The sequence below is a fragment of the Sceloporus occidentalis genome, unplaced genomic scaffold, assembly GCF_023333645.1.
Source record: "Sceloporus occidentalis isolate IW3139 unplaced genomic scaffold, rSceOcc1.0.p SCAF_5, whole genome shotgun sequence".
Taxonomy (NCBI): Eukaryota; Metazoa; Chordata; class Lepidosauria; order Squamata; family Phrynosomatidae; genus Sceloporus; species Sceloporus occidentalis.
In genome coordinates, this window is record NW_028316985.1 from 44,235,240 (window position 1) to 44,254,036 (window position 18,797).

Sequence of the window (18,797 nt, forward strand, 5' to 3'; positions counted from 1 at the left end):
ACAGCCTCATTTGCTGGTGGGAGTGGGCTGGAAACATCACCTGGTTGCACTCTGATTGGCAACTGAACAGACCACCATTATTTGGTGCGGGTTGCTGGTTGCCAAGGTAAATGGGGAAGGAGATGTTGTTTAGTCATGCATTCACAACTAAGTAGGTACTGTAGAATCTCAACCATCTTTTGCAAACATGGCCATTGTTGTTTCCTCTTTTTCTCTAGACTGGTTAGTAATCATGTTTTTCATTTCACTTCCTCAACCTCATGCCACTTTGCATTTTAGCTTCTGCTTTACTCTGTATGGTACTCCCCATGATTTGGAAGCGTGCACATAAAACAGAACATACAGCACCTATTTTTGGCAACATATGTCCAGCAAAAAGCTAAAATAAGCATTGCCTACCCTTTCCATGCATGCCTCCTTGTCCAGAAAGGAAGTGGCATGCAGAAGGAAAATAAACTCAGCACAGACATGCGCAACTGTTGACCTTTATTCTTTAATGCAAAATCACTTTCAGTTTGGAATGTTTGTCTGAAGCATTTCATGAAACTATAAATGATTCTATCACATACGGACAGTGCACAAATGAGTCATTTGTTTATTATTAGAAACCTATTCAGTTCTTCCCATTTCCCTGTAGTTTGATAGAAAGGAATTATTTATATGCAGATTTCAGCTGCAAAGAAACTGTTATTATATGTTGTTAACTAAAAGAAACAAAACAGCAATACACACATCTAACATATTGATATCTGCCCAACATAGGAAGTTCAGTGGATTTCAAGAAGAGAAGTACTTGGAGCTTCACAATGTTACCCATGCTGCTCCATATAAATTTTGGTATAAATGATAGCCCTTAATGACCCCTAGATGAACTCTAACAGCCTGTCCACCATTGCCAGCAAGGCATGAGGACATGTACACACACCCCTGAGGGGCATCATCACATCATCATATCTGGGGAAGTCGCATAAGAGGATTATCATATGACCAGGAAGAGCAAATGTTTGCCTTGCCTGAGGCTCTTGCCCCTTCCCAGGTCTGTTGTCCGAGCAGCTTAAGACCACTAAGACAATCAGACAGGGACATCCAGGTGAAAAGAAAGTAATTAAACACCTTTGTTCTCACCATCAAGCACCTTTGCCAGAAGCAAGATTTTGCCTATAAATACTCTCAGATTTGCTTGTTCACTGGGCCAGTCTGGATGTCATGGGGAAGCTCTGTCCCCTTGAACCCTGACCTGGCTCCTGGCTCCTGATTCCTGGCCAGTCATTCCATGGCTGAGCCTCATGCCATCCTCATCATATTCCATTTGGATTCCTGGAAGGAGTCTACATTCTGGTACGTATCACCCCAGTGATGCCTAAAATCCTATTCCATGCTAACCTATGCTTTTCCTGAGCCTTGTATATGTGTGTATGCTAGTGAATCGTATGTGTTTTTCCCCTTATAAATACATTGGTTATTAATTCTAGAAGTCTGTCTCAGCTCCATTTAGTGGGATCCCCTGGTCTACTCTGTATACATATCGGGAGACGATTCTGCAAGGGCCGTCGTAGCAGGCCCTCCTCTTGCAATATTTGAGCTAATAACAATAATAATAAAATTCCCCTAAACGGACCCTTGGCTACAAATAGTTTTAATATTTTCTGGTCACAGTACACAAAAGTGAAAATAGAACCTTTGTTTACATTCTGCTTGCAAAGGAAGATTTGTTGTAAACTATTAATTTGTACCTTTTGCACGCTAGAAGGTTTGGTGGTGGGCAACCATAACTGAGATCATGCAGGCAAAGGTGAAGCTGAGCAGAATAAAACATGACAGTTATCCAAACTGACATGAGTTTGTTGGTCTCATATCAAATGAATAACATACTAATTTATCCAAATCATGCTCACTACATGCTGAAATAAATATCCCTGTATGGTGCATACAAATCATGTATGTGGCACTTAATGTGTCCTGTGGAGAATGCCCTATTTACAGAGAATCAAACTAGGACACTCTCTCTCTCTCTCTCTCTCTCTCTCACACACACACACACACACACACACACACCACACATATCCCAGCTCCACAATGTTATTCCTTGCTAATCTCTGCTGTATTGTTGATGTAGCATCTGGGAACAGTGCAGGGAAGCAGTATGTGCCCTGAGTCAACTGTTAGCAAATTAGATTGAAGGATAAGAGGCAGCTCCAGATGTGCCCTAACAGCTTCATCAGCACACAGTCTGTTGCTAGTATTTATTTATGTTGTTGGCATTGTAAAATGTGACCAGATTTAGCGAAATGTCTTTGCTGTGTCCATGCCTGTTCACTACTTGTTAAAATGACTAACAGAAACAGATACAAATACACTTTATTGTGGTCTAAAAGTGTAACAAATAAGTGGGAGGCCTGATTTCACATGATGTGTACATTTTGCACCTTAAGCATGAAGTTGTCTTTGTTCTCCCTGATTAAGCGACTTCATTTGGAACACCCCAGAGTGAAAATGAACTCCCACCCATTTTCCCAGTTGCCCTTTGTACAGTTTTATGGCATGACAAGAAAGCCACAGAGCTTGGGGAGTAATTTATTTCTGTTGGAAGGAGATATGCCATCATTTCAGTGAGGAAGGGAACAAAAAGATCAGAATAAGCCTTCTTTAGGAGTATGTCTTTGTACTATAATATTTTCAGTATACATTTATATTGGAAGAAAGAAATGTTACTTAAAATTTCAGCCAACCAGATCCACAATCCTTGGACGTATCTATATTTTGCTCTGTAACATTACTGATAAGCCTTCATGTAGCCACAACTAAGTTAGCACACAATATTTGCAATGAATTAGGAATTTGAATTTCCTGAGGAGATGAGTGCCACATTTCTGTTTGTTGAAAATATTACAAAGACATCACAAAGATGATACATATGAGAACATTCTTATCATGACTAGCCAAGAACAAATATGCTTCTTTTGGGCATTGCATTCTATATGTTGTTATGTTTGTCTAAGGTTACCATATTCAAGTCTCTCAAATCTAGGCAGCCTTGTTTGTATGTTAAGAATATAATATGCTCATTACGTGGATTATATGTTGCTCCAACCCAAAAAACTCATTGCATAGTTTTATAAAAATGAAACAGAAAATGACTTTCTCTTAGATCCTTTGCCTGTGTTACAGAGGTGTGCAGTCTATAGACCATGAGTGTCATGTGCCCCCTTCAGTTTGTTTGATGTGTCACTCAAGAAAGATTTTCATTATTTCTCATGTTCCTTATATGTTTCTTGCAGGAGATGCAACTATTGTGATCACAAGGTATAGCTTTCTCCAGGATGAGGATTCCACTTGGTTCAAGATTATTATTATTATTATTATTATTATTATTATTATTATTCCGCCTCTCCAAGCAGCTCAAAGTGGCTAACAATAATAAAACAACATTAAAATACAGTAAAACATCATAACCCATAAACCCTCCCATCCACAATAAAAATACATTTTAATTATAAACTAAGCAGGGACAATTGAGGGACAGTTGATGGGAGGCCACTGAGAGGCTAGTCTGAGAAAGCCTGCTGGAAGATACGTCTTGACCGCCTTTTTAAAGTAGTCAAGGCTGACAATATGTCAGATCTCTGAGAAGAGAATGGCATGAATGAACAGAATGCTTTAAAGTTTCCTTAAATGTAATTTTAAAAGTAACTAGAAAAGAGTATTTGTTATTACCAAGGAGGGAGAAGTTGTCCTCTTTTATGTTAATTTTGAAATGAGATATTGTTATAGTCTCATTACCAAAAAAGCTAATTATTACAGTTAATTGTGTTACGTACTTTGTTTCCAGCTTCTGATCATTGTGCAATAGTGTCTACAGCAGCACACACTCAACACAAGCTGATGCATTGTATCAGGATCTTCAAATATTATCTATGGGAATTATATTTTGCTTAGATAATCAGTATTCCTTGTTATTGTAATCAGGCATCAATTTAATATTGTTTATCTTTTCTATTTCAGCGTGTGATCATTTTTATAGAGTCCAATGTGAAAGTATTTAATACATTGTAACTTGGACACAGTGTGTTAAATGATGTCGACTTTTTCTTTGGCTTGAAGAACATTTTAAAGGCTTTTCACCCAGTTCATATTAAAATAAAATTAAACTTGATAGTGATCAATTAGGGTTTTAAAAAATCTTCCACAACATTGGAAATGGTACTCTCTTCTTTTTATGGGCAGATTGGACTGTAGATCAGATTGCTTATTTTCTTACAGCTTTTCCACTTGGCTGCCAGATAGCATTCGAGATCAAACTCAATCAGGCATATACAAAAGCACTTGTTGCACTATGGATTACAAGTACCATATTCTTGTCAAATGTGCATAATCTTCTGGAGGGGTTGAAAAAACTTTGCCGTGCTTTGTTGTGCTTTGTGTTCATAAATTTATTTCTCCTTAGTTGTCTTAAAATGCTGCTTAGGATGTGCGTAAGTGACAGTTGGCCAGTGCTTTTAGATATGGTTGGAAACCAGAACCAGTTGGTCAGTAATATGGTTACAAATAGTTAAATAGTTTAGTTTGGGGGGAAAAGGAGGGTATAATCAGTTTGTGTAGCTAATAGAACTAAGCAAAGACTGGAATATATGTATGTATGTATATGTATATGTACATGTACAGTCAGCCCTCGCCTTACGCGGGGATCCGTTCCGGATCCCTCCGCGTAAGGTGAATTCTGCCTATGCTCAAGCCCCATTGGAAACAATGGGGCTCGTGCACGGTGGCGCGGCAGCATGCGGGGCGCAACGGGCGCGCGCGCCCATTCAATTGAATGGGACGTGCCACCCCTTCTGCCCTGCGCGCGCCCTGTGGCTTGAGCACGTATGCTCAAGTCCGCGTAAAGCACGCCCACATATGACGCGGGCGTGCTGTATATGAAATTTTTATGTTAAGTATTTTTTTAAAGCTTTGTAAGTGAATAGCAACTGTTGAACTACTGTACTTAAATTCATCTGTATTTACTATTCTGAAGCAAAGTCAGTATTTGTGTTTTTGTAACTTGTGTATTTATAGTAGTATTACATACAGGTATATGAGTAAAACATTGTTTTCTCTATCTGATTTTTGCAGCAGATGCATATATCCCACAAAATTTGTCATGTTGTTTGGTCATAAGTTGATTTCTACTTAGAAGTCATAGAAGACTACTTAGACTGTCTATGTGTGCGTGGGAGATTTCACATGCAACGGTTTATTCATTTTGAATGTTCAATTTTGTTATAGGTCGAAAGACATGACATGAACACTCTCAGCTTGCCTCTTAATATTCGCCGAGGCGGTTCAGACACTAATCTCAACTTTGATGTTCCTGATGGCGTGTTTGAATTTCACAAAGTAAAGCTCAGTGCAGACGGTCTGAAACAAAAGATTCTGAAAGTTACTGAACAGATCAAAATAGAACAATCAGTACGAGATGGGAATGTGGCTGAGTACTTGAAGTTAGTGAACAGTGCAGATAAACAGCAAGCGGGGCGAATTAAACAAGTCTTTGAAAAGAAGAACCAAAAGTCTGCCCATTCCATAGCCCAGCTGCAGAAGAAATTAGAACAGTATCACAGAAAGCTAAAGGAAATTGAACAAAATGGTTCTTCTAAAAGTAACAAGGATACTTCCAAGGACAGTCTGAAGGAAATTCAACATTCTTTAAAGGATGGCCATGGAAAATCCCGTCCAACTGGCCAAGGTAATGAGAGCAGCAAAACAGGTGTTCCAGGTGTCTCATTGACACCGCCAGTGTTTGTTTTCAGCAAATCCAGGGAGTTTGCAAACCTGATCCGGAATAAGTTTGGTAGTGCTGACAATATTGCTCACCTAAAGAGCAGTTTGGATGACTTCAGACCAGAAACTACTTCAAGGGCTTATGGTGGAAGTGCCACTATAGTGGCCAAACCGAAATACACCAGTGATGATGAGTGCTCAAGTGGAACATCTGGCTCTGCAGATAGTAATGGAAACCAGTCTTTTAGCCACAGTGCAACAAATACTTTGGACAGCCATGGAAAGCTTTCTATGCTTTTGGAAGAACTGCGGGAGATAAAGGAAACACAATCCCAATTAGCGGAAGACATTGAAAGTTTAAAAGTACAGTTCAAAAGAGACTATGGCTTCATTTCTCAAACACTGCAAGAGGAACGATACAGGTATGCCATTTTGCTGTTATATTTTGCACAGGTGGATGAGAATAGTAAACTCTGGGAAGTAGCAGCTGTGGGATGGTCAAGAAATAAATAAAAGGGAAGTAGAAAAGTGACCAGAGTGGTGTTTATGCTGGTGACATTATATTCAGGGATGATAGTGGCAGGAGGGCAAAGCTGCTACATGTCACCTGGACCTAGTGGTCTGTGAGGAGGCTTGGGATCTGACAGTTGCATATGTTATTTTCTCTCTGACCATGGCAGCAAATGAGGAAAACTAGGATTGAGGCTGCTCTGGGAACTCCCCCATTTTTTCTTCTGGCCACCTCACCAAATCGCACTCTCTCCATCTGCCTCCATGCCCACCATCAGGAACATTGCTGGAATCACCTCCCCCCCATAGCTTCCTTCCCCAACGGTCTATATGCCCACTCCGGCTCTGGAGCACATTTTGAACATCATGGAATGTTGCAGGGGGAGGTGAGGTGAAAATGTCCCAATTTAATCGGCGTTGGATATGAGAGAACACCACCAATGTACACGGACTTTAGTATACCAGCATCTTTGACACTATCCAGCTATCTTGTACAGAATGGTATTGTGACTCATTTCCTATCCCTTGTTTGTCTTGTGTAATTTGACAATACAGTAACAAATACAGGAAGTGTGATTTTGGATTTAAGGCATACTGTAATAGTTCATTGTTTGTCTGGTAATGTCTGTTGCATTGTCTGTTGCATTGATTCTGGACAGAGATAAACATTTTTATAAGGTTTGATCTATCCTCCCTGATAGTCAATGTGATATAGTGGTTTGAATGTTATTACAACTCTAAAGCTTTGAATCCCTGCTCAGCCATGGAAACCCACTGGGTGACCTTGGCAAGTCACACTCTCTCAGCCTGAGAGGAGGGCAGTGGCAAACAATACAAACAAATCTTGCCAAGAAAACCATTTGATAGGTTTACCTTAGGGTCACCATAACTCAGAATGACTTGAAGGCATACAACAACTGCAACAATAATAACAACAACAACAATCATCCTTCCTCCCTTTGTCTTTTTGCAGTGTCCCCCATGAAATTGTAACAGTACTGGAAACTGCATTGTTTTTTGTTTGTTTTTTCCTATTTGTACTGTTCAGACATGTGTTCTAGGGAAATTGGTCATGGTTCTTTACCATGAGGCAAACATGTTTATTATAGCATTAGGTTAATGTGTAAGCCATGCTGCACATTTCCTTAGTCTTAAAGTTAAGGTTATCATGAGGGGGAGAGTTTATTATTATTGAATCAGTTTGCACAACTGCATACAAATTAAAAAGAACTGGAAAATATTAATGAACAACAACAGAATTACTTCCAAAAAGATTACAGCATACAACTTGCATTCAGGTGTCCAATTCATAATTTCAATCCAGGAAGAACCTAATTATTCGAATAAAGAAAAGTGATGACAATCTATAAATGAAAATGTCTACACTTTTAATTAAATTTCCTATGAAAGAATAAGAAATATTTTTGTTATTATGAAGGTATGAGCGATTAGAAGACCAGCTGAATGATTTAACAGACCTTCATCAGCATGAAACAGCCAACTTGAAACAAGAATTAGCAAGTATTGAAGAAAAAGTTGCATATCAAGCCTATGAACGCTCACGAGATGTTCAGGTATCAACCTTAAATAGCAAATAATAGGATTGCTTTATGTTTTCAAAGAATATTAGTTGTTGGAGTAGATCATGAACCTTTGGGCTTGGATGAACTTAGTCTCTTTGGAGGTGCATGGGCTTCATGCTTCCCCATGTAATTTTCCACCATATTTGAAATAGAATTTTTTACTTTCCCTTTCAGAAGTAACTGGCAGAGGGATAGCCATATTAAGTTCTTGAAGGGAAAAAAGCAGAGATTTTATGTTACCTTAGAAAGTAACATACTTAAGTCAGAATTCTGTTCGAGATACGTGCGCACATAAGTTTCCCTTATGTATGTGGATGTTTCTTTTTGGTTACTGTGTAGGTTGATGTTCTCTTCCTTCCTCTGCAGCACTGAAAGTTCCCATTGACTTAGTGAAAAGCCACTGAAGCTGCCCTACATGGCCATTCCATGCTTCACATCAAGCAGGCAAGCAGGCTGGAGAAACATCTGGCTATACCTCATAGCCAGATTAAAAATGATAACATCAGCACTGAGATCCATCTGGGTCCTGTAGGGGTCTCAGCACTGCTGTGATCATTTTGCCTCTGGCTATGGGGAAGTTGAAAGATGTAGAAAAGGTCCTGAAGAGTAAAGATATATAACTGAGCACTAAAGTCAGAATTGTCCAGGCCATTGTATTCCTCATAGCCATGTACAGATGCGAGAGCTGGACAATAAAGAAAGCAGACAGAAAGAAAATCAACCCATTTGAGATGTAGAGCTGGAGAAGAATGCTTAGGGTACTGTGGACAGCCAAAAAGACAAACAAATGGGTCATTGAACAGATGAAACCAGAACTCTCCTTGAAATCCAAGATGATCAAATTGAGGCTGTTGTACTTTGGCCACATAATGAGAAGGTGTGGATCACTAGAAAAAACAATAATGCTAGGAAAGGTAGAGGGTACAAGGAGAGGAAGACCACATGCCAGATGGATGGACTCAATAGGGCATGGGTTTGCAGGGCCTGAGCAGAGCAGTGGAGGATAGGGAGTCTGGGAGGTGTCTCATCCACAGGGTTGCCATAAATCAGAGTCAGCTGAAGGGCAGCTAACAACAAATGGGGAAGTAGCCAAATGTTTTTCTGAGCCTGGATGCTCACAGCAGAGTATAGAATAGCCATGAGGAGAAGCTTCAGGAGCTTTCTGGTAAATTGGGGATTATGTGGCTCAGCACAGTGTAGGTCCTCATACAGATTTTTACACTATGTTGAGGCCTCATCGTTGCATAATTTTTCATGGACTAGAATCCACTTCATCTGATGGATGCGTTATCCTGAATTACAGATATTAGCCTTAGTTCAATTGTTAGTCCCAGCTGGAGTAAACCCACTAATGGTACATCAATAAATAAATAGTGTTTTACATATAAATTCCATTGATTAGATGGGTATGCTCTAGTTGGGATTAACAAGTACATTTAGGCCATCAGCATGGTCTGTTAGAGAGAACCAGAGGCAGCAGGGACTTCAGACTGAAATGCTTACTTCCATTCTGTAATCAACCTGAGCCATGCAACAAGTTCTCTTTCTTGACACTTCTGTGGAACTACATCGATCCATAAGCATCTGTTCAGAAACCAGTGGGAAAACATGTCAGAGACTTCTGCCATTGCCTTTAAGTGGTCATTTTTGAACAAAGGAACCCTCAAGATAGACTGCAACATGAAACAGCTGAAATATATTTCTTTTAGAGGTCCTATGTCTTTAATAGGGAAAAGTTTATATTTCTTTTTTAAAAAAACTCCTTATATTTATATAGTCTTTAAAGAAGTAGCCATATTAGTCCCATGCAGCATAAAAAGGAGGAAGGAAGGGGGAGGGGGAAAAAAGGAAAATTGGCAGTACCAGCACACAATATGGCGACTTTCCAGTGGCATATGGCCATGGCATATGCATGACATGCCCCAAAACCGCCCAAAACTGGCATTATGCTGCTCCGCTACCCACACAGGGGCAGCTTTTCAGCACTCTAGAGATGCAGCATTTAGACACCGCAGGAGCGCCAAAAAGCCACGGCTATGGCGGAAAAGGCGGCGTTTTTCTGGCACAAAAAGCAACGGCATTTTGCCCCAGAAAAAAGCCAGATCGGGGCCGTGGCATATGTTTGCTGTGGCCCTGATCTGGTGACCAAAGGGGCGGTGTCAAGCCCCTTTAGGGATATCTGTTTCATCCCTAATTGGTTTTTATTTTCACATGAGCTTTTGTGGACCAATTTATTCAGATGTCATGGGAAAATTAAAAAAAGATTTCTTCAGAAGCTCATGCAAAAATAAAAACCAGTTAGTCTTAAAGGTTCTGCCATATTTTCTCTCCCCCCTTCCTCTTTTTTATGCTTTTATATAGCTACACACACACACCAGCTCTTCTATGAAAGAATATAAGTGTTATCATATAACAACCTAAACATGATTGCTCATTTTCCCATAGAGTAGATGTATTGATATAGAGAGATTCATCCTAGAAATCAAACAAGTTAAAGATGTCCTGTACCTAGGATCAAAGATTGATCAGAATGGAGATTGCAGTCAAGAAATAAGAGGAAGACTAGGAAAGGACTAGGCTGCCATGAAAGAACTAGACAAGATCCTAAAGTGTGAAGATATACAACAAAGCACTCAAGTTACAATTGTCCAAGCCCCTGTATTCCCCATAACCATATTTCGATGCCAGAGCTGGACAGTGAAGAAAGCTGACTGGGGGTGGGGGGGACTCATTTGAGATGTATTGCTGGAAAAGAGTGCTGAGGATACCTTGGACAACCAAAAAGACAAACATATGGGTTCCTGAAGAGATCAAGTCTGAACTCTCCCTGAAAGCAGATATGATGAAAGTGAAGCTGTCATAGTTTGGCCACTTCATGAGAAGGCAAGGCTCACTAGAAAAGGCTAAAATGCTAGACAAGGTAGAGGGAAGCAGAAAGAGAAGACCACATGCCAATTGGGGAGCTCACAGGCCTGAGCCTCTGGGACCTAAGCAGAGCAGTTGAGGATAGGGAGGAATGGAGATGTCTCAGTCACAAGGTTGCCTTGAATCGAGACCAACTCAAGGGCAGTTAACATAACACTAACAATTGACTCCATTACTCAGCTCTAAGTAAGGACTAGCAGTTGGGTTTAAACCATTTTTTATTGGTTATTGTTGATAAGAGAATGCCTCTGTACTTTTCTCCATTTTATTTCCCTCTGACCTCACCATTAAGATAACTCTTCACATATTTGTGGAAGTGGACGTTAGTCCATAGAAAACTATGCCATAATACATATGTAAATCATTAAAATGCCAGTAGAGTCTTTATTATTTCAGAGAAATAGTGTCCACATTCTGAGTTTGTACTCCTGACCTCTACAAATGACGTAGGATGGATCTGTGGAATTGCATATGTTCCTATAAGAGCAGAACAACTCCAAGTTCTCTGTAGGAAATATTATAAACTTTCTCACAAGCTCTTCTGAGAATGAACAAAGTAATAAAGCATTCACAAGTGCTGTGTAAATCTTTGCTCACACAGCCTTTCATCAGCTGCCCGTCAGTTGATGGACATGGAGTTGAAGAATGAATATTGGTCCTTGCACATCTCTTTCATTCTAAGGGAATGGCGATATCATGAACATTTGATATATTTGCAACACAAATGGCAAATTGGTTTTTGAAGTTAATTTATGCACAGTTAATTTGTGCACAGATTGGGTGACCCTCATTAATTAGATCAGAGAGGAATGGAATAGAAAATCTGTTTTTATTCTTTTTCATTCTTTTTCTCTTTCCTACCCTCTTCTTTCTATTGTCTGCCAACAGGAAGCACTGGAATCTTGCCAGACACGGGTTTCTAAGCTGGAACTCCATCAGCAAGAACAGCAAGCCCTGCAGTCAGAGACTGTGAATGCCAAAGTCCTACTGGGGAAATGTATAAATGTCGTCTTGGCTTTCATGACTGTCATCCTCGTGTGCGTCTCCACTATAGCAAAATTTATCTCTCCTATGATGAGAAGCCGTTTCCACATTATTGGCACGTTTTTTGCGGTAACCCTTCTTGCAATTTTATGCAAGAACTGGGATGACATTATCTGTGCCATCGAAAAGATGATCATACCAAGATGAATCCACAACTCCAGAACATTCCTGTTTTCAAAAAGAAGAAGAAATGCTTCTTAACTTCCAAATCTTCAGTTTTGCAGCTTCACATCATAGACTAAATTTCTTCCCCTTTATTGGTATAAATATGATAATTCCTGGCAGTTCTTGTTATATGGAACAAAGTGAAACTTTTATGAACTAGTTACTTCTGTAAATCTTTTTGCCTTAATTCAATCAACTTTTCTACACTATGTATCTTCTAGTGGTCAAGTCCTGAATTCATAATATTAATTAGACTTGGGTTTAGGAGCAATATAATAAAAATAAGTAACTAGCAACAATCCTAGCTGGGACACTGTGTTTTAATAAACAAGAATCTGTATCATCCTACCTTTAAAAAATAACTAGCCTTTCCTTATGAACCATATGCAAACAATGCAGTGAGATGTGCACATCTTAGGCAGTGCTAACTGCATTTCCTGTGTTTCCTAATGACCATAATTCATATGTTAGAAATTGGATGGTGTTGAATAACTCTCCTCTGTTCTATTGGCATTGGCCCAGTAGTTAAAACATCCTTACTTAACCCTTTCTAGGTTTTTTTGCATTACAAATTAATTGATACTATATTCAAATCTGATTTTGTTGCATGGCAAAAACATGTCATGCCTCTTGAATAAATTAAGACCTGTAAAGTATATTGTTTCCCCAAAAATTCACATTTGGGTATCCATACCTTTGGATGGAATCTCTGTAGAATAACAGGAATTCCATTTTTCTCCAGAGGTGGTGAAACATGGGAGAGGTTCTTCATATTCCTTCAGAAACTGAAGATACGTTAAGTGTCAAATGAATGATATTCCTAAAAGCAAGTATGAGTACGATAAATAGCATACTGGGAGGAACATAGTGGATTGAGTAGAATAATCTTTTGTCTTCTGTTCTTTTTTCCCATATTCAGTTTTAACTCACAGTTATTAAAATGATAGTTTTTGTTCTCTCCTTGAATTCCTTCTAATCAGTATGTTCAGCTCCTCGTCTTATCTTTCCTGCCTGTCCACCTCTGTGAGGCTGTATAATGCTGCTCTCCTGCCAATATCTAGCTGTAGCAGGACAGCTTTCTCAAATCAGTGTGTGTTTCAGCATACAACACCGCTATCACTGTGAAGTTTGTACTGAAATAAAACTTCATGTAAGAAAAAAATATTGTATAAGATAGTTGAATAAATTTGGCTAGGAAGTTTTAAAAAAGGGAAATCCTGTACAGTGGGTATTTCTGGGTTTTGTTTATAAAAGATGAAAAGGGTCTGCTTATTTATCTTTCAACTGCGGTTGGAGAAAAAAATATCTTGGCACCTTTTCTTAATGTTGTTTAGATTAGTGAAGCAGTGTACTGGAATCCTGTTGCACCTTTCCTATGTGTTGCAATGGAGTGTGCACTGGAGAAATTGCTGGTGAGTTCCACTTCTAGGACACTCTCAATTCAGGCTCATGGTTGTTGCTTATGAGTGAAACTGTGCAGAAGACTAGCACTGTACTTTTGCTGACCCACTATAGCAGGAACCCCATCTATCTTGCAAGGACCAGGGAACAGTTTGGTTAGCTGTCTGAGGGTGCTTCCAGATGGACAGCTTTTGGCAACACCAGTCAAAAGATATAGTACAACTATTCCCAGGGTGTGGGGAACAATACCTTTTTGGACTACAGCTCCCAGAATGTCTCGGCCAGTATGAGTATGTAGAGAAATCTTGTAGCACCTTTGAGACTAACTGAAAGAAAGAAGTTGGCAGTATGTGCTTTCATAATGGAAGTTCCCTTTATTAAAAAACTCGATGCTCTGCAAATGCTTTGACAACGGGAGAGAAGCGGGACGCCTCAATGATATTTTAGAAGTGCGACAGGCTACCACACTTTCGCGCTCCTGGAACGCTTAAGGAACCTTTTTCCGATGGTAAGGCTGCATGTGATAAGGGCCATAGACTAAAGTCTGCTTCCTCAGATGCATCTGAGGAAATAAATTTAAGTCTACGAAAGCTTAAGCTGCCAACTTCTTTCTTTCGGTTAGTCTCAAAGGTGCTACAAGATCTCTCTACATGCAGATTTTGTAGACTAACGCAGCTATATGTTTGAATTCAGTCAGTATGGCCATTAGTCCAAAAAGGTAAGTTTTCCAGGCTCTGGCTTTTCCATATTTTCTTTCTTAATGTCATTTTTTTCCAGGTTAAGGATGGGAGAGGCTTTGACACAAGATGGCAAGGTTTTAATGATATAATACAGAACGAGCACCTCTAAAATTCTGTATTTGAAGCAAGGCACATGTAGACTAAAAGCCATGAAGCATTCTGACTGATGGGAAAGGAACAGAGGCGGTGCCTTGCAAGGGTGATGTTCTGATGCAAACTTAGCTACAGCTGTCCAGTCCTCCTGAGGAAAGCCTAGGATCTGGAAACCCTCTTGAGGTCTGGCACAATTTCAGGAGCTAATTGTTTATAATAAGAACATTGTTGATGATGTAAATACTGGTAAAGTTTTGCACTTTAAGATGGATTAAAACAATATGTGCAATTTTTAAAAAATGGACTTGGTCTTGTTTGTGGTAAAAAAGAAATAACACTATATTAAGCATTGTCAGAGATTTCAGTAATCCAATGAAGACAGTGGAGCCAACTGGCATAGAGTTTTACAACCTTTCGTTTAACCCTGTGAAACTGTTGAATCTCTCCAGATATGTTGCTTCAATCTGTCATTACAGTAATGTTTCCTTTTCCTCAACTGATTCTTAATTAATTGTATGCTTTTCGCTGGAAGTCACAATTTCTCAAAGTATCTCAAGCAGGGGACTAGATTGTGCTCCTGATTCTACACTTTATCTTCTAAAAATTTTAAGCTTTCAATTTCATGTTTTATTTTGGCTATTTTTGCACATTATATTGGGTTTTTATCTCATACAAGTCCTCTTAAGCATAATTTGTATCTTGAATATGTTATTTTGACTATAAATTGTTCTCAAATGCTTGAATATTAATTCCTCACTGTAAGGCAATGTGCACAGAACAGGAGTTGTTTGAAAACTGATGTTCAAATTGAGTTTATTTCCCTTATCCCAGCTTGTACTCAAGAAGTCCAGTTCTGGGGAAAGATACTCATTTTCTCTGGACTCAGTCCTGAACTCAGGCATCCCTTCCTTTCAGAGGATTTCCCTTGTTTTGATTCCAAGGCCTTGTGACGCAGTCTTGGGACATCTTGCTTTTCCTTTGATTAAACAGTGTTTTCCCTTTTTTATTTATATGAAAAACATTACTAGCAATCGCAGTATGGTATGTTCCTGATACGCAGCCAGCAACTATGCCCCAGACTCTAAAACCTTTCTATTTACATAAATCAGTTTGCCCTTTAAAAACTATTTTTCTAAATCACTAATCAATTCATCATAAAATCTGTTAATTCTGACTCTTAATTTAACAACTTTTTTAAAAAAAGCAAGAAAATTCCATCATGTACAGTACTAATATATTTTCTTAACATACTTTACAGCTATGAATGGTGATTCCTTATTTACTCTCTGTTTTACATGAATGAGTACTGTAGCTGACCATCTGGAAACTTAAAGTAATTTGGAAAAATATGTTCAGGAAAATATGGGTTCTACTTCTTATTGGCTTTATTCTTTCTGAAGAATGCCCTACCCTTGACACACACATATACATGTTTGCCTGTTTCTAACTAATGTTGCAGAGCAATCTTCTGGAAGTCCCTGATGTAAACTACTTTTTATTTTAGTTGGGTTTATGCTGTAGCCTTGCACAGGGCCTTTGAAAAATCAGTAGATGGTGCAGCAGTGCTTGAAGCTGCACAGAAAGTGCACTCCAGTAGGAATTTCTTCAGGCATATAGTCATAGGAATAATTGCAGATACTAGCCCTGAAAATGACAAATGTTATGTCAGAACTGTTCATTTCCTTAAAATGTTAGATTAGCCTGCTTCAAACTAATGCAATCCAGATACATTGGAGGGATTCCCAGAAAGTATATGTGCTCTCTCTTTCTCTCATATATGTGTGTGTGTGTGTGCGCTTGTGAATGTACTGTATAGCACCTGTCTGAGAATTTCTGGGAGTTGTAGTCTAACACATCTGGAGGGCATCACATTTTGTTGTTGTTAACTGCCATCAAGTCACCTTCGACTTATGGTGACCCTATGAAAGAGAGACCTCCAAGGCATCCTGTCATCAACTGCCCTACTCTTGTCTTGCAGACTCACGGCCGGGGCATCTTTGGAATGCAGTCTTCCTCTTTCCTACTGCCTTCTACCTAACTAAGCATTATTGTCTTTTCTAGTGAGTCATGTCTTATGATATGGCCAAATGACAATAGTCTCAGTTTAGTCATGTCAGCTTCTAGGGAGAGTACAGCCTGATTTGCTATAGGACCCTTTTTTGTCTTTTTAGCTGTCCACAGTACCCACAGAACTCTTATCCAGAACCACATCTCAGTGGTTTTTCTTCACTGTCCAGCTTTCACAATCATACATAGAAATGGCATCAAATTAGCAAAGGTTATTTTAGAACAGGATAGGAATCATGGCCTTCCAGAAGTTTTTGGATTGCAGATCCCATCAGCCTTCGTCAGTAAAGTCATGGTGATGAGTGTTAAGGAATGCAGTTCAACACCATCTAGAAGACTGTGAAATTTCTACCCCAGCTTTAGACTAAGTGATATTTGTGGAGAATTCAAAGATATAGCCATGTTAGTCTGTAGAATCACATACGGCCAGCACCCATAGTATTCTGTGGGTTTTTTCTGGGCTACGTGTTCTTCCAGAACGTGGCCAAATAGCCCAGGAAAACCCCAGAATACTAACTGACATTTCCTCATTTTTCCTTTTCAATCCTGTCTTTGTTCAGTATTAAACATCTAACTGAAATCTGCCAACCACATCAGCATCTGCCAAATGGCAGTGCAGACATTATTTTCCAAGTAATTTTTTATGGTTTTTTGTTGTTTTCATCAGAAGATATCTTTCCAATGTAATTTGGTATACTGCCAACACTTCTGTATCAGTTGGAAGTTGCTCAGTTGTATTGCTACCATTTTATGCAAGGATGGCAGGGTACAGACCGCTGCTTTGCGGCGGTCTGCCGCCGCCGCCAGTAGGTCCGCGGGGGAGCCGGAGCCTTCAGACGGCCCGACTCCCGCGCGGACCGAAAAAGAAGCTCCAAAATGGAGCTTCTTTTACCGTCGCGTTTGCGACGTAGCGAGGCGCCAGGGGCGCGCTCGCTACGTCACAAGCGGCGCGACGCGTACGGACGCTCAGCGTCCGATACGTAAAGATGGCGGCACCCATGTGGAAGGGCTGCCGCCATCTTGTACGTATAGGATACGTACTAGGGTTAGGGGGGTGCGGAAGCACCGCCCCTTCCTAACCCTAGTACGTATTCTATACGTACTAAATGGCGGTATGTATCCCGCCTAAATGATTACCACTAGATAATCAAGCAGCAGAAGTCAGCAATGTTGAACAGAGACTGCATGCTAAAAGCATTCTAATTCACAAATAACTTAAATCATGTCACAATAAATAAACTATTTTTAATAAAGATTTTGGAAACCAGCATGGTGTAGTGGTTTGAGCATTGAACTACAACTCTGGAGACTAGGGTTTGAATCCCTGCTCAGCTTGGGCAAGTCACATACTCTCAACTCAGAGGAAAGCAAAGGGAACTAACTCTTGCCAAGAAAACCCTGTGATAGGGTCACCTTAGGGTTACCATAAGTCAGAAATGACTTGGACACACAACAACAAAATAATAAAGGCTTTACCAGCATGAGTGTATGCACAACATCACAGTACAGTGTTGGGATTGCATAGGCTTGGTCCAGGGGTTAAATGAAGCTGCTTATGTTAGTTCAAAATTTTGCCAACCAACAGTTCACAGGAACCTAGGCATTGGCTTCAGAACAATTAACAGTTGTAGGTCAGGCATCAGGTTATTGCAATAGCTATATCTATATTTCAAAGATGTCAATCTGAACTTGCCAAAAGTGGGAAGGGAACGAGGATAAGAGACTTTAGGCCCTTGTGCTTTTCAGTGATTCCGAAACTTTGGTCTGCCAGGTGTTTTAGACATCAGTTCCCAGAAGCCTAAACCAGTGCCCTGGGATTCTGGGAGCTGAAGTCCAAAACATCTGGAGAACCAAAGTTTGGGAACCACTGTTTTAGAGGAACCAAAACCTTTGACTACTGTTTAAATATTCATAACATTAAGTTCACTGGAAAGAAGTAATGTTGAATTTCAAAACTGTACTGTGGAGATCTTTGTGTGAAACTGACAATTGTTCTTAAACCAAAGTAATAACATAAACCTGTTTTATTTCAGTTGTCTTAAGTGGGGATAAACAGTGAAAATGAAGCACTTTAATTATACCTAATATTCAGTACAGTGGTTAGGAAGGAAACTAATAGTGTTGGTGCCATATGCTTCTTTTTACCACTGTGACTTATGCTGGCTTGTGAATTTGGTTGTCTCCTTTTCTCTTAATTTTTTTTTAGCAAACTACATTCCCAAAGGTAGTCAAGCAGAAACGATAGTAACAGCATCAAATAATGTCATATTACTGATTTAGCTGGCCACAACAGATCCTGGTTGCTTCTAATCAGGGCATGGAAAAGTTACTTTGAGGACTACCACTCCCATAATCAGCTAGCATGGCAAGTAGTCCAAAAATGTAAATTTCCCAAGATCAGGTTTGTATATCTTTTAGTATTTCTAGTCACGCAATTTAGAGTTACTGAACAGCAAAAGCAAGATTGTCCAAGTAGCTGCAGCCAATCCTGGATTCTGGGCAGATGTGT

At 39.6% G+C, this 18,797-nt stretch overlaps 1 protein-coding gene across 2 annotated transcripts in view; it reads left to right on the plus strand.

Annotated features, from left to right (window-relative positions):
* Positions 1–17,165, plus strand: part of LOC149312097 (transmembrane and coiled-coil domain protein 3) — a 143,524-nt gene extending 126,359 nt beyond the window's left edge. For both annotated transcript variants that reach the window (XM_089523954.1, XM_089523955.1), the window contains exons 2-4: positions 5,266–6,182; positions 7,709–7,844; positions 11,667–17,165. In XM_089523954.1, coding sequence (XP_089380080.1) covers positions 5,266–6,182; positions 7,709–7,844; positions 11,667–11,969 — 1,356 coding nt within the window. In that variant the 3' untranslated portion in view covers positions 11,970–17,165. The remainder of the gene's footprint in view (positions 1–5,265; positions 6,183–7,708; positions 7,845–11,666) is intronic.
* Positions 17,166–18,797: the final 1,632 nt, after the last annotated feature.